General features: G+C 36.0%; 1 protein-coding gene across 1 annotated transcript; it reads left to right on the forward strand.

The window, feature by feature from the left end:
- Nucleotides 1–1,933: 1,933 nt before the first annotated feature.
- Nucleotides 1,934–15,119, forward strand: LOC132755239 (putative amine oxidase [copper-containing]). Its single transcript, XM_060746059.1, has 3 exons — nucleotides 1,934–2,444; nucleotides 5,622–5,829; nucleotides 14,736–15,119. Exons 1-3 carry the CDS (start codon nucleotides 1,987–1,989, stop codon nucleotides 15,021–15,023), a joined length of 954 nt encoding a protein of 317 aa, XP_060602042.1. The 5' UTR covers nucleotides 1,934–1,986; the 3' UTR covers nucleotides 15,024–15,119.
- Nucleotides 15,120–16,433: the final 1,314 nt, after the last annotated feature.

The following is a 16,433-nucleotide window of genomic DNA, read 5'->3' on the forward strand; positions in this document are numbered from 1 at the left end:
AAATGTTATTTTATTATATAACTGTTACATGCAAATATAACACACACCACGAGAGGCAAACATGTTTCTTTTACATTTTATTCATTTTTTCCACATGTATAGGACATTTTCTGACTTGCAGTGTGCATTTTATCTATCAATTTCATCATAAATGTCGAGAAAAAACAAAAACAAACACAAAATAAAACAACAAAAAGCCTTCGATTTTATGAGTTTATTACATACATATGTTACGATAAAAAAAGAATAAAAATGGCGTTGCCTTAACGACGATCTGTTTGTTAAATATAATGTAATACCAACGTATCTATCGAGATAAGAAATTTATAATCCTAACAACCCATGAAGTAAACGCAAATGCGCCTGATCAATAGAACTTAAATTCGTCGAGATAAGCTTGCATTTTGCAGACAAACTCAAGATTTATTTTGTTGTGTCAAGGATAAAAGTTGATTTGATTCTTATATAATTCTGTAATACGTTGCATAAGTTTCATAAAATGACTTTCATTTGATGCTTGACATCCAAGTAGCAAATTGAAAATAATAAATTATGGGTGCTGGTAAAGGCAAGAAAGGAGAGTCTGTCATTCGTATTTTTAATAATAACAATAGTAATTCTTGGATTGACATGCGTTGGTCTGCTAATTGGCTTGCTTGTGGCTTTACGAAAGGAAGGTGACGAGGATAATGGAATAGTTCCTTGTTCAAATAGATGACATATTCAAAGAGGAACACGATCCTGAAGTACCAGGAGTTTTTTCGATGACCTTACGGACACTGAGAATAAAAGGACTAAAGAAATACTTATATGATCAATCAGGACTGGATTTAGTGCTCCCATCAGGAAATAAGAGCAACGCAAATTACGTGTTTGTTGCTGAGCTTCATCTCCCTAACAAGACATCTGTTATTGCTCATCTGGATAACAAAGGGGAACGGCCACCTAGAGAGGCTAAGGTCATTGTAATCCATGGAAAAAGTCCGAATAAAGAAATCAAAGAGCTCGTAGTTGGACCTCTCCCGACCCCGACAAAACATTGGCCGTTACCAGGAAATCAACGCATCTTTTGCCGTATTTCTACAGACCAATGACGGAAGCTGACTAGGTTCAGTTACACAATCAATAACTGATCAAGTTCACGAACGACTTGGGGATCTAATTCAAACATGTTTTTTGGAGCCAAATTAAAAGACTGTGGAAATAAGTGTATTGGATTTTATTACGCATCATCTTTTTCCCCAGCGTTCGAGTGGCGAGCAAAAGAGAAAAACTTGGTATTGGCTGACATATGCTGTGGAATATTATACTCTCCACCCTGTTGCCTTTACCGTATTGGCAGATATCAAAGACACTGGCGTTGACATTGAAATCGTTTGGTTTAAGGGTAAACAGTACAAATCAATGAATGACCTTTCTTCCTTATTTAGAAACAAAAGTGTGAAATGTGTTCCACAAGCATTTCCTACGGTTGACAAAAAACTTTTCTCTACTCTTCATAGGAGAGGGAAAATACCTGAAACAGCTAAAAATAAACGCAGCCCTGTTTTTGTTCAACCTGACGGTCAACGATATACAGTTAAAGGAAGACATGTGAACTATATGCAGTGGTCATTTGATTTTCGTTTATCCACATCTTATGGGCCACAGGTATATGACATAAGATTTGAAAACGAACGAATTATTTATGAATTAGGTCTCCAAGAGGTTTCAGTATTCTATTCTGGACACAGCCCCCAGCAAAGGTTTTCCGACTATATGGATTCCGCTGAACTTATAGGACCAATCGCCACAGGGGTAATTCCTGGGTGATTGTCCAAATCACGCTACATATTAATGACAACGAAGCATAAATTACAAGAAACTTTCAGACCCGGCTGATGTAACAAAGAATGTTCTTCTTTGCTTATTTGAATTTAAATAAGGAGAAACCCACTGAGAAGGCATCATTCTTACTATGAATCCGAAGGTAAATTCTACGAAGGCATGGTGAATGTGTTTTTAGTTCTCAGGACAATCGTAACGGTGGTTAATTATGACTATGTACTCGACTTCCGGTTTTACCAAAATGGCGTCGTCGAAGTAAAGAGCATGTCTACAGGCTATGCTTTGACTAACGCTTTCTCAGAGATGGAGAAAAAATATGGATTTCAGTTACATGAAAATATTGTTGCGAGCTTTCATACACACATGTTTCATTTTAAAGCCGATCTGGACGTAAAAGGTCAAAGCAATAGATACGAAACTATAGATATTAAAACAGAAACAACACCAAATGAATTTTCTAGAAAAATCAACTCTACTTACAGCCAAGGATATCTTGAGAAATCTATAAAGCGTACAGAGAAAGAGGCAGCTTACAAATTTAATTTTGAAACACCGAAATATCACATATTCTATAACAATAAGACAAGAGATACATACGGGAATCCTTCAGCATACAGGTATATTTAGATTTTTTCCTTATTGTCACATCGAAAACGGACATGTGCACCCAAACATATTACCCCCTTTTTAACAAGGCGAACCTCTGAAGAATTTAAAAGGTGGACACTCCCTTTTTCCACTACCCTGAGCTAATTTGCCGTATGATAATAGAATAAATTTCAAGCCTAAACAAAGTTCGACGCTTAAAGCCCATCTTTGTCAAAAAGTTTTTAAAAGTTCCCTGAAAGCAATCACATAGAAAAACTCGCGTTGGGGGTTTTTGTAAAAATTTGGGGGAAGTGAAATTTCGCATTTAGACATGGAAGGGGAGTTAAAAAAATAAAACATTTTTATCCAACTTTTTTTCAGCATAAAAAAGCATCTGAATTTTATTTTCCCCACAGTAAGGTTTACTTACTTGATGTCACTCACTCACTCACTTACTCACCAACTCACTCACCCACCCACTTTTAGTTTCTTAAGATAACAACGTTCGTTGAAATGTTTTCTTACTTAAACATACGTATCTTGTATAAGTTGACGGTATAATATATATTTATAATTCATTTTTGCATAATCTGATTATATCTTAATTGTTATAACTTCTTTATACATTTAAACTGTACCAGGAAGTTCTAAGTAATAGAAAGAGCATCGAAACACGAGGCTATCTGATTTGTACGACGGGGCGTGGCCCCCAAGTATAAATCAGATTGCCGAGTGTTTTGATATTCTTTCTCTATTGTATCATAGTCAAACATAAAAACACGTTCCCTGATACCATAATATGAAACCCCATAAAAAAGTAACCAATGAACGAGAATCTGAATATGACATTTCCATCGCTATCCCTTTCTCTGTCGTCACAATATGTAAACCCCGGACAAAATGAACCAATCAATGGGCATGCTCTGGAGTGCGGGTAACTTATACTCTGCACTCCAGTTAACTCACTGTGCATGTACGTGTATACGATTTAACTCTGTCACATTTTCAACAGAAAGGTCCCTAAACTATGATACAAAACAGAGATAAATAGAATCCCTAAGGAAAGTCCAAAACTAGTGCAGGCTCGGTTTGATTGTGCCTGTTCATGGACAGTACTGGAAAGTGCGAGCTATTGTCCATATCCGCTAGCACAGGCTTAAGCAGTATTGAACATTTAAACAAAGTTTACTTTTGAGACATCCGCAGATGTGTTCATACGGCGGTGATCACGAAACATAGTGCAGAAAATGACGTCAGCGAGAAAACGTTATTTAAATCTGACGTTAAAATATACCAATTTACCGCGTACACAATTCTTACTTACCACCGTCAGTGCACGTCATCTTGCTCATTATATCTAGGACGGGTTGTGATACATTTTCGACACATACAGAAATTACCGAATTACATGTATTAATAAAACGTTTTCATCCAACCATTATATTACACATTTTCAAATTTATAGGTATATTTAATTAAATTTATGAATTGAAACGTTATGCCCGCCCGCTCTCTTCTAAGCGGTTTATTGTGACTTATATAGAATCTATCATGCGTTCGTGTATTTCCGATAGCTTCACTTATTTTTTGAATAATTTTATTTTAAGTAGAAAATGTGTATTTATCTTTTCATATAGAAAGATCGACATTCGCAATGCAGTTATGTAAATGCTAAGTATTTATAAATGTTTAACAGTTACACAGTTTGGCAATAAAACTCATAATGTCTGCATCTCATTTATTTAAATTATTTGAAATAATTGTTATTCAAATATTACAGTATTATATTAAGGAAAGATACATTTACTTTCAATAGCAAGAATGCAAGCGTTGTGAGTACGACTTTTATCACTACAGGGATATTAAGCCTGCTACAATCATGTCTTTTTAAGCTCCTTTTTTACTTAACATGACATCATGGTTAATGATATTTTTGTAATGATAAATAAATACATTAACACGGACAAAGTACAACGATCATAAGCGTCATATTTTAAACACAAACGGCCACTTTAACAGTGATTTTTCGATTAACGGGCTTTAAAAATAAAAAATGGATTAATCATTACATAACAGCAATTGAAAATAATCTGTTTTCATAATCTTCTACATCGCACATTTTGCAAATAATTTGTTTTTAAACCGTTATATTTCATCAGAATGCTTTAAAAATTGTTTACAATCATTAATTGTGTTATTTTTTTCACCAACTACTAACTATCTTTTTATCCTAGCTTTAAGTACGCGAACAACCATAACATGTAACAAGTTAAGAAGACAATTGACTATAAGATCACAGCTCTTTAGAGCTTGGAGAGATTCCGTAACACAGTTTGAGGTCTGTTTATCCCCGGGCGATGGATTTTCGACTACAAAGATATGTTCGGTCTTATCTTTATTAAAGTCTCATCCATACAAAAGATATACAACATTTCAATTACAAATTGTAAAACATAAACTCTATGGATATTCTGTTAAGAATAACGTAATGAAAGGGGAGACAACTCTTCACCGCATACTGCAAATACTTCCAATATGTACTGAAGAGTTACCTCCTTTTCTATGCTTATTTACAATATAACAATTGACTTCTCTGCAAAACTCCTTTCACATAAAGAATTTGTACACAATACTATCCCACATCTCCCTTCTTCTATTAAAGTTACTGATCCATTAGAGCAGTTCTTTCTTTCTTCCTTCCTTCCTTTCTTTCTTCCTTCCTTCTTTCCTTTCTTTCTTTCTTTCTTTCTTCTTTCTTTCTTTCTTTCTTTCTTTCTTTCTTTCTTTCTTTCTTTCTTTCCTATTTTCTGTGTAGAACGCAGTAGATAAACGTATACAAACTGTGTACAAATTATAATAAATGTAGAATCTTGCAGTCAGTGTAGTACTTTTGATCTTAACGCCATTTCATTTACCTTATTTAGACGTTACGTTCTACTTATAATATCATGACGTAAAAAAGTCGTTTTTTTCAGGGTATATACCTGTGAACTTATAGTTAAAAAAAACTTCTTATATATTGTTTTTGCATAAAATTGAAGAAAAATAAAGTACATGTAAAAATGTGATGTTTTTGCACTATGTTTTATGTTGGTTTTCTCATGGGACGGCCCAAATGTTGAAAATCAATGAACATCAATTATTTACTACATGGGATAAAACAAAACATACAAAAATAAACTTGACAACGTTTCATTTGATTTCAGACTTATCCATAACGGTATGGTAAAGCAAATTATTCCAGAAGGTCATAATAAGGAACCAGCCATAAGTTGGGCGAGGTACCAGCATGCTGTGACTAAACGGAAAGACACAGAAGCTCATAGCAGTTCCATGTACTCCATGTTTGATACAGATAACCAGGTTGTCAACTTCCAGGGATATATAGATGATGATGAAAACATCACGGACGAGGTTCATTTTAATAATAATAATAATAATTCCACTGAGGTTCAATAGCCTAAAACTATAACATTTGAATTTCATTTATAAAAGTAATGACTAAAAGCTATGTAATAGATATACTCGGTAGAAAATTGATAATCGATTTATATTAAATTTCTTAGGCGATTTGAGTAACGATTTGCAACGCTTTTCATTTTAGTGTCAATTTGCACAATAAATTGATTATTCCTTGGAAACGGAGTACATGTAAAAGAATGATCTGAAATTTGTACACTAGTTCTTGGTCAGTTTAGGCGTTGATGATTTTTCCTCATTTATTACATACGCGCAATTTCAAAAAAACTCGTAAAATATTCCTGACATTATCAGTTCAGGGTGTGATGAATGATAACTTGTTTTATCTGTCACCTATATATGCTATGTCAAATTATCAATTATTATATTAGAAACCGTTTTTAAGACCATCCTGGTATTAAGACACCCCGCTGTTGAAATCGATTTATTTCATGATATAGTCATGTCTTGCTCAATTTGGACAAACGTTCTAATCCACTATTAAGACCACCACAGTCAGTCTCATTTCCTTATTTCATTATTTATTTGACTCCACTTTTAAAGACACATTATGACTCAGTAATTTAAATTCTTTAGAAATATCAAATAATAATGTGTTTTTATAGTGTTTTAATGATATATTTGAGCATGTACGATGTTTAACATGATATGTTAAATGTATACAAGTGTGTCGTAAAGTAGCAAAATATGAATAAAGTAGTTCTTTGACTCATTAAAGATACTAAATCACTATAATTTTACCGATTGCCGATTTGACACTGCCCTTCTGATAATGCAACACATTTTTGAGAGACATTTTAGGAGCACAACGTACTATGCTGAAAATACATTTTTAATGCCTATGGCATGACACTTGGACCAAAAAAGGATTTAACAATTTTTTGTAATGATGCAAGGTCTGAAAATTAATTTCAGATATTTAAATATTTTGATTATTTAAATATCAATTTCGATCCCAATCTATTTTCAACAATTTATGCCTTTATCGCGTATATTACTTTATTGGTATATTATTTGTATATATACCATGAAACTGTTGGAAAAAACCCTGCGTATTTTAAACTGTACACACATAAATCATTTTTCAAATTGAACTAAACAATGTCAAGTGACTTATTTTATTTCCAAATTAAAACTGCGTATTTAATGTTATACATTAAGTCTGATAAGACGTTTGAATACTTTTATCGTTAATGACATTTATTACTCTGCGATCATGGGAAAGATCATGCACACTAAACTGTCCAAAATATGGTACATTAGATAACAGTGTCTGAGGGTAGGTCAAGTTAAAGATTTGGTTTAAGTAACTGGTACAGAATGAATTATTTATATATTTTATCAAATATTCTGGAATAATTTAAAATACTCTTACTGTATAAAATAAATATATATTTATATATATTTTATTCTTTTCATAGTTTTGTAACACATGAAAGAGATATATTTATGCAGAAATTGTCTAACTTTTAATATGTCCGTGAAGTACGCGGGCTAACGGCTAGCAGTCCTAGCGGGCTAACAGTATGAACTGAGCGGGCTTAGCAGTCTAGCGCGGGCTAACAGTGTGAACTGGGCGGGCTAGCAGTCTAGCGGGCTAACTGTGTGAACTGGGCGGGCTGGCAGGCCAGCGGGCTAAAATCTAAAACTTTATTTTATTGAACATAAAAAATGTTATGATACATTACGCTGGCAGTGGTGAAGTGGGGGGCTATACAGATTGTAGCGGGGCTAGCAGTGTGAACTGGGCGGGCTTGGCGGGCCAGCGCGGCTAAAATCTAAAACTTTATTGATTCAACAAAAAAATGTTAAATGATAACATTAACCTGGCAGAGTGAAGTGGGCGGGCTAAAAAGTGTAGCGGGCTAGCAGTGTGAACTGGGCGGGCTGGCGGGGCCAGCGGGCTTAAATCAAAACTTTATTGATTCAACATTTGAAAAACGTTATGATACATTACCTGGCAGGTTGAAAGTGGGCGGGCTAGCATGTAGCGGGCCCTAGCAGTGGTGAACTTGGCGGGCTGGCGGGGCCAGCGGGAAAAATCTAAAACTTTATTGATTGAACCATAAAAATGTTATGATACATTTACCTGGCAGTGTGAAGTGTGGGCGGGCTAAACAGTGTAGCGGATTAGCAGTGTGAACTGGGGGCGGCTGGTGGGCCAGCGGGGCTAAAATCTAAAAATTTATTGATTGAACATAAAAATGTTATGATACATTACCTGGCAGTGTGAAGTGGGCGGGCTAACAGTGTAGCGGGGATATTGCAGTGTGAAACTGGGCGGGCTGGTGGGGCCAGCGGGCTAAAATCTAAAACTTTATTGATTCAACATGGAAAACGTTATGACACATTACCTCGCAGTGTGAAGTGGGCGGGCTAACAGTGTTTGCGGGCTAGCAGTGTGAACTTGGCGGCTGGCGGGCCAGCGGGCTAAAAATCTAAAAAACTTTATTGATTGAACATAAAAAATGTTATGATACATTACCTGGCAGTGTGAAGTGGGCGGGCATAAACAGTTGTAGCGGATGCGACTAAGCAGTGTGAACTGGGCGGGCTGGCGGGCCAGCGGGCTAAAAATCTAAAACTTTATTGATTCAACATTTGAAACGTTATGACACATTACCTGGCAGTGTGAAGTGGGCGGGCTAACAGTGTAGCGGTCGCTAGCAGTGTGAATTGGCGGGCTGGCGGGCCAGCGGGCTAAAATCTAAAACTTTATTGATTGAACATTAAAACCTCATGATACATTCTCCTAGCAGTGTGAATTGGGACGGGCTGACAGTGTAGCGGGCTAGCTAGATATTTCAGTGTGAACTGGGCGGGCTGGCGGGCCAACGGGCTAAAATCTAAAACTTTATTGATTGAACATAAAAATGTTATGATACATTACCTGGCAGTGTGAATTGGACGGGCTGACAGTGTAGCGGGCTAACTGTGTGAACTGGGCGGGCTGGCGGGGCCAGCGGGCCTAAAATCTAAAACTTTATTGATTGATCATAAAAACGTTATGATTACATTTACCTGGCAGTGTGAAGTGGGCGGCAACGGCTAACAGTGTAGCGGGCTAGCAGTGTGAACTGGGCGGGCTGGCGGGCCAGCGCGGCTAAAATCTAAAAACTTTATTGATTGAACATTAAAACCTCATGATAGATTTCCTAGCAGTGTGAATTGGACGGGCTGACAGTGTAGCGGGCTAGCAGTGTGAACTGGACGGACTAACAGTGTAGCGGGCTAGCAGTGTTGAACTGCGCGGGCTGGCGGGCCAGGGGCTGAAATCTAAAACTTTATTGATTCAAACATTAAAAACTCGTGATACATTTCCTAGCAGTGTGAATTGGGTCAAGATTGTTCTGGGGTCACTTCCTGTCAAATATTCCGTATTAAATTTAAACCATGCGTCTCAACCAACCAGGGATGGTTATGGAACTGGCATCTTTTGTTTTAATAGCAAAAATCTAGACATTTTTTTTAAAACTCCTAATTCCGGCGGCTGAAACAAACTTACAGACATTAACACTTAATTTAAGTGCTTTGACCGAGTATACTCAGCCCCTTTGGGGCGAACATCGTAGATTCCACATCAGTCGGTGCCCATTCGCGCCGTCTGCCAAGAATCTACCACTTGTTTACTGCCCAACCACTGAGTATGATTCTAGTGTCCAAGCCACCGGGAACATTGTCGAAACCTGATCAACCGGTCTTGTTGGGCGCCGTATTTGATATACAACTGATCAAAAACTCGAGAACGGTTGACCCCAGAATTCACTTTTTTTGCAAAAAATGTTTTTCTGTTATCATATTTTTAACAACATGCCAATTAAGTTTAAAGAAATTCCCTAGTTGAACAGTTTTAATTTTGCCTATATGCCTATATTATGAAAACTCCGATAAAACGTCATTTAAAGGGTTAAAAAATAAATATATAACCATAAGAGTTTTTGTCGTCTTTTTATTAAATAAAAAGTTTCTGCGCCGATGGCAACAGTTGCTTCTTGTGATCAAATAATTCTGATTTTTCATTTTTTTTCAATACGGGCTTTTGACAAGAAAATTCAAGAAAATGCGAGTTTGTTAATATCGTACATTGTATTATATTTTCAATTTGATAGAACTTATGCCTGCGCTTTTTGGCGTGGCTTGCAATAAGTTCCTTAAAATTAAAAAAATAAACAATAACCTTATACTTATAACAATCTCAAATATTATGCAAAAGTTATTTTTTCAAAAAATATATTAAGAAATGTCAGTGGGAACAAGTAATATATATATATATATAAAAGGTTAAAAACCTTTCGAAAATTTCCGAAAAATTTTTCACGAGCCCTTATGCATTCTTACTGACAACATGCAACATAAATAATAATATTCTATATATTCCATACACAAGCCAACAAAGTTTAGTATAATACATTAGTTCAACGAATGAACAAACATGAAAAATCAATACAATGAATAAAACGTTTAAAAGATAATTTTTTAAAAAAATATAAAAATGAATTATCAATTTAATTTGGATATCTGTTAGAAACATTGGTTGTTTATAATGTAATAAAAGGCTAATTAACTATAACAATTAGGTCATTATTAATTTTTTGTTCAATATTACTTATACAATTATACGAACAACAAATTAAGACAGACAGAAAATCACTTTATTTCATATTTGTCTAAATTACGACCACGGATTTATATATATATATATATATATAAAAAAGTATGTTTTGGGAAATGCAGAGTACAAAGTTCGTTAATTTTAATACGTTTATTTCTGTTAGCGCTTTCAAATGTTTTCACATATCTTCAGACAGTAACGTATACGTTACTGTCTGAAGATATGTGTACAACATTAAAAGCGCTAACAGAAATAAACGTATTAAAATTAACGAACTTTGTACTCTGCATTTCCCAAAACATACTTTTTTATATATATATATATATATATATATATATATATATATATATATATATATATATATATATATATTATATAATATATATATATATATATATATAAATCCATTGATACGACATAATAATTATATGTTGTTAAAATGTACATTACATATAAGTACATGTATATATTTTAACCTATGATGCATAGCTTATACATACTTGAAAAAAATATGATTTTTCATACATCATATTTGACTACATTTTTAAAATTTATAACCAATATAAAACACACAGAAGAAAAGTCATTAAGGTACTAAAATAAAATATTATATCAACAGAAATTGAGAAATATATCAATTGAAATTTTTATAATAAATATTTATCATTTTGTAATATTGTCATCTTGAAAAACATCTTATCAAGTATTTCTCGACCTCGCCTATAATATCACCAACGGCAATTTGAACACCTTCATTGTTGTTTTCCCTTCTTTTATCTAACTGGTCAGCGTTTTCGATAATCCTTGTCAGCAGTTTCCTATACATTCTATATTATTCAGCTAATTCGTCAGCAGTTTAGTATCGCCCAGCACGGGTCTCCGGTGCCTAACGGTCACTGGCAAAACACGTCGAGTGTGGATACACCCTTTGGTTCCCTACCCACCACAGCTCACCTCCTGATATTGTAAATTAACAAATGTACTATATAAACCGAATAGTCATAGACTGGTGATATATATTCAATCTGTTTAAAAGTAATAACATAATCCAATTTTCTGCTTTGAACGGACAAAGAAATAGAGTGAACTCTAGATAACTTCTCGTTGTCATGGCAACACCACATATCAAAATTTTTGTTTTAGTTTTGTTTATGGACAGTAGTGAAATGATAGTTGTTGGTTTATCCGAACATAATTATGAAATAAAAAATGTGACAAATATACCGACAATGAAATATCTCAATCAACATACTTGCTGTCATTGATTCCCAGTTTTGCGGCATTTTCCGCAATTTCTGAATCTATATCACTATGTTATAATCTGCCGTAAATCAGTAGGCTAATGGTTGAGGATAAGATCCTAAAATTGTGGGATTTTTACGAAATGCAAACTCATTCCAAAAATGCAAACATCAATTTTGATCATCTGGACGGATTGTTAACCTCTCCTCCATTTTGTACGATTCAGACCCAGGTGCCATTTCGGACAACTTTCAGGCTCAGGCGGACACCAGTTCTTGGTATAACCACCCACATTCTGCAAGCTAGTTGGTTAACGTCCTTACATGAAAATACATGTAATCACTATGGTAGCCTCGAACTCAGAGCTGCAATAAGACATAGTGAGGAAACTCTGATGGTACATCTGTCGGTATAAGTATGCCGTCGCTTTGTGGTTTTTCACAATTTGACATTCGTAATATAGTGCAGGAAGTACAGAATATGGCCCATTTCAGAAGCATACCTGGATCTTTTATGTGTCAGGTGTAATGCACCGATAAACGGCACCTCGCTTTAAAGTCCCATCCGAAAGACTGTTGGTAATGTTAGGGAGGAGAGGGGGTCGAACTCAAACCCCTTGATTATATATACAAATGTATGTATTTAACCACCAGACCACAGATCCGCTCCTAAATAAATCGCCAGATTCCTAGATGTCCTTATGTTTATGGACAAGCTTCTGTCATTGCACGAAGTATACACCTATGTATGTACCTCTGGTTCATCTTCTGCTTCACTACATGAGGTTCTACATTTGACTGCCCTACTACTAAAATCTTATGTTGCAGTGTTTTTTTTTTCTGTTTCAGTTAAGATCGTTTTTTCTGTATACCATGCATCACTTAAATATCAATACGGATTTTAAAACCATTTAGTGTACTCTCAAGGGTCGTGTATACTATATGAAACAATCATTGTTAGCCCGCCGAGTTCACACTGCTAACAAATGCATCATAACGCTTTAGTGTTAAAATAATTAAGTATGGAATTTAGACCACTAGACTGCTAGCACATTACACTGTTAGCTCACCAAGCTTATACAGCTAGGAAATGTATAGTAAGGTTTTTATGTTGATTCAATTAAGTTTTTAAAGTTTAGCCCGCTGGCCCGCCAGCCCGCCCAGTTCACACTGCTAGCCCGCCACACTGTTAGCCGCCCACTTCACACTGCCAGGTAATGTATCATGAGGTTTTAATGTTCAATCAATAAAGTTTTAGATTTTAGCCCGCTGGCCGCCAGCCCGCCCAGTTCACACTGCTAGCCCGCTGCACTGTTAGCCCGCCCACTTCACACTGCCAGGTAATGTATCATGAGGTTTTAATGTTGAATCAATAAAGTTTTAGATTTTAGCCCGCTGGCCCGCCAGCCCGCCCAGTTCACACTGCTAGCCCGCTACACTGTCAGCCCGTCCAATTCACACTGCTAGGAAATGTATCATGAGGTTTTAATGTTGAATCAATAAAGTTTTAGATTTTAGCCCGCTGGCCCGCCAGCCCGCCCAGTTCACACTGCTAGCCCGCTACACTGTTAGCCCGCCCACTTCACACTGCCAGGAAATGTATCATAACGTTTTTATGTTCAATCAATACAGTTTTAGATTTAAGCCCGTTGGCCCGCCAGCCCGCCCAGTTCACACTGCTAGCCCTTTACACTGTTAGCCCGCCCACTTCACACTGCCGGGTAATGTATCATGAGGTTTTAATGTTGAATCAATAAAGTTTTAGATTTTAGCCCGCTGGCCCGCCAGCCCGCCCAGTTCACACTGCTTGCCCGCTACACTGTCAGCCCGTCCAATTCACACTGCTAGGAAATGTATCATGAGGTTTTAATGTTGAATCAATAAAGTTTTAGATTCTAGCCCGCTGGCCCGCCAGCCCGCCCAGTTCACACTGCTAGCCCGCTACACTGTCAGCCCGTCCAATTCACATTGCTAGGAAATGTATCATGAGTTTTAATGTTGAATCAATAAAGTTTTAGATTTTAGCCCGCTGGCCCGCCAGCCCGCCCAGTTCACACTGCTACACTGTTAGCCCGCCCACTTCACACTGCCAGGTAATGTATCATAACGTTTTTATGTTCAATCAATAAAGTTTTAGATTTTAGCCCGTTGGCCCGCCAGCCCGCCCAGTTCACACTGCTAGCCCTTTACACTGTTAGCCCGCCCACTTCACACTGCCAGGTAATGTATCATTAGGTTTTAATGTTGAATCAATAAAGTTTTAGATTTTAGCCCGCTGGCCCGCCAGCCCGCCCAGTTCACACTGCTAGCCCGCTACACTGTTAGCCCGCCCACTTCACACTGCCAGGCAATGTATCATAACATTTTTATGTTGAATCAATAAAGTTTTAGATTTTAGCCCGCTGGCCCGCCAGCCCGCCCAGTTCACACTGCTATCCCGCTACACTGTTCGCCCGCCCACTTCACACTGCCAGGTAATGTATCATAACATTTTTATGTTCAATCAAGAAAGTTTTAGATTTTAGCCCGCTGGCCCGCAAGCCCGCCCAGTTCACACTGCTAGCCCGCTACACTGTTAGCCCGCCCACTTCACACTGCCAGGTAATGTATCATAACATTTTTATGTACAATCAATAAAGTTTTAGATTTTAGCCCGCTGGCCCGCCAGCCCGCCCAGTTCACACTGCTAGCCCGCTACACTGTTAGCCCGCCCACTTCACACTGCCAGGTAATGTATCATAACATTTTTATGTTCAATAAATAAAGTTTTAGATTTTAGCCCGCTGGCCCGCCAGCCCGCCCAGTTCACACTGTTAGCCCGCTATACTGCTAGCCCGCCCAGTTCACACTGTTAACCCGCTAGACTGCTTGCCCGCCCAGTTCACACTGTTAGACTGCTAGCCCGCTCAGTTCATACTGTTAGCCCGCTAGACTGCTAGCCCGTTAGCCCGGTTACTTCATGGACATACTTTTAATACTATTTTCAGGATCTTGTTCTGTGGGTGACACTAGGTGTTCATCATATCCCACACAAGGAAGATTTGCCTCTTACAACTACAACGGGCCTCTCACCTAGCTTCTTATTACAACCTTATAACTACTTTCCTGAAGACCCAGCTATGGCTTCACCGAACGCTGTACGAATAGAGCCGAAAGATTCAGGAGTTTATATAGAACGATATGGAATTCCTGATGAATCAAAGAATACCTGCGTCCCCAGAAAGACAAACTTTGAAAACAAAATAAAATCAAAAACTACTCTGATTTTCGAATAGCATTCGTAATCTTATTTTTTTTTTCAAATATATAATATATAAAGTTTATCTATATGTACATTTTAAATACTAATAAAATCTATTATCTTACACTAATATCAATATCAATCTACTACGTAATTAACACAGTAATTATCTGAGTAAAATAGCTACAGATGACTGTCCAAGGTAAGCTTGTTTATTTATTTATTTCAGAACTCAATTCATGTACACACATGACAATATGAGCTATAGCATATAAACGTACATTACATAAAGAGGCATAGCATACACATGAAAATAATAATATTAATACAATTCATCTTAACAAAATGGAGAGAAACACGCATTTTCAAGGACATGATAAACAAATATGTAGAAATGTTAACTATTCTCAAATTTTGTAATTATTTCCTTAACAAATAAACAAAAATTTCTGTATTCATTACAATGAGTCATATTCATATTCATAATAGATTTAAAAGTTAATATATTTGGATGTCTTAAATAATTATGATCTAGCATTCTTTTTCTTAGTACAGATAATTCATTGCATTCAAAGAGATAATGGAATTCATCTCCAATACTTCCGGAGCTGTTACAAAGAGTACATTTACGTAAATTTAGATCTATACCATTCCAACTTCCGGTTTCTACAGGAAGTCTGCTGTTTCTTGTTCTAAACTTAATTACATATCTTAATAAGTTTTTTGGTGTATTTATTAAATAGGGTTCGAAATGGAATGTTTCTTTAAATAGTCTATAATTTTTACATTTATTTGATTCGTTTACTGTACAATACCAGTCATTTAAAAATATATCTGACAATTTTTGCTTAACATTGGCAACTAACCATTTGTGATTAGGAAACATCTGATAGGTCCATACATTAGGGTTTCCACATTTAATAAGTATATTTTTTATATGCTTAAACCACAGAAATGTCTGTCTATTGACATTACTACTTGTATTATAAGTTTTAAGAGCAATTTGATAAAATGTGCTAGACAATTTTAATTCATTAGGTACAACTAGATTAGACCAAAAATTAATCATTCTGCAATCAATATCAATAGAAATTGGTTTAACACCACATTCGCCGTACACAATACAATTTGGTGTACTAGATTTTAGGCCTAATATATGTTTAAGATATTTCAATTGTACTTTTTCAAGTATACTGTTATTCCCATATCCCCAGCATTCACAACCATATAATAAAATTGGTTTTACAAGTTTGTCAAACAAATCTATTTGCATATCTAAAGGTAATTGAAGATTTTTTGATTTTTTAATTAAACAGTACATGGCTTTTGTTGCTTGGTTAGCTATATAGGTCTTTGCTTTTAGGAAACTACCACTCCTACTAAATAATATTCCTAGATATTTGAATTCCTCGACAACTTCTAGATTTTCATTACCATATGTAAA

Source organism: Ruditapes philippinarum, unplaced genomic scaffold, assembly GCF_026571515.1.
Source record: "Ruditapes philippinarum isolate M1 unplaced genomic scaffold, ASM2657151v2 ctg1083_1_1_1_1, whole genome shotgun sequence".
Lineage (NCBI taxonomy): Eukaryota > Metazoa > Mollusca > Bivalvia > Venerida > Veneridae > Ruditapes > Ruditapes philippinarum.

Excerpts from the sequence above, each read along its gene's own strand:
- LOC132755239 (XM_060746059.1), top strand. The coding sequence starts at position 1,987 with ATGGTGAATGTGTTTTTAGTTCTCAGGACAATCGTAACGGTGGTTAAT. Across the intron at positions 2,445-5,621 it reads GGGAATCCTTCAGCATACAG|ACTTATCCATAACGGTATGG; the intron begins GTATATTTAGAT and ends ATTTGATTTCAG. Across the intron at positions 5,830-14,735 it reads ATGAAAACATCACGGACGAG|GATCTTGTTCTGTGGGTGAC; the intron begins GTTCATTTTAAT and ends TACTATTTTCAG.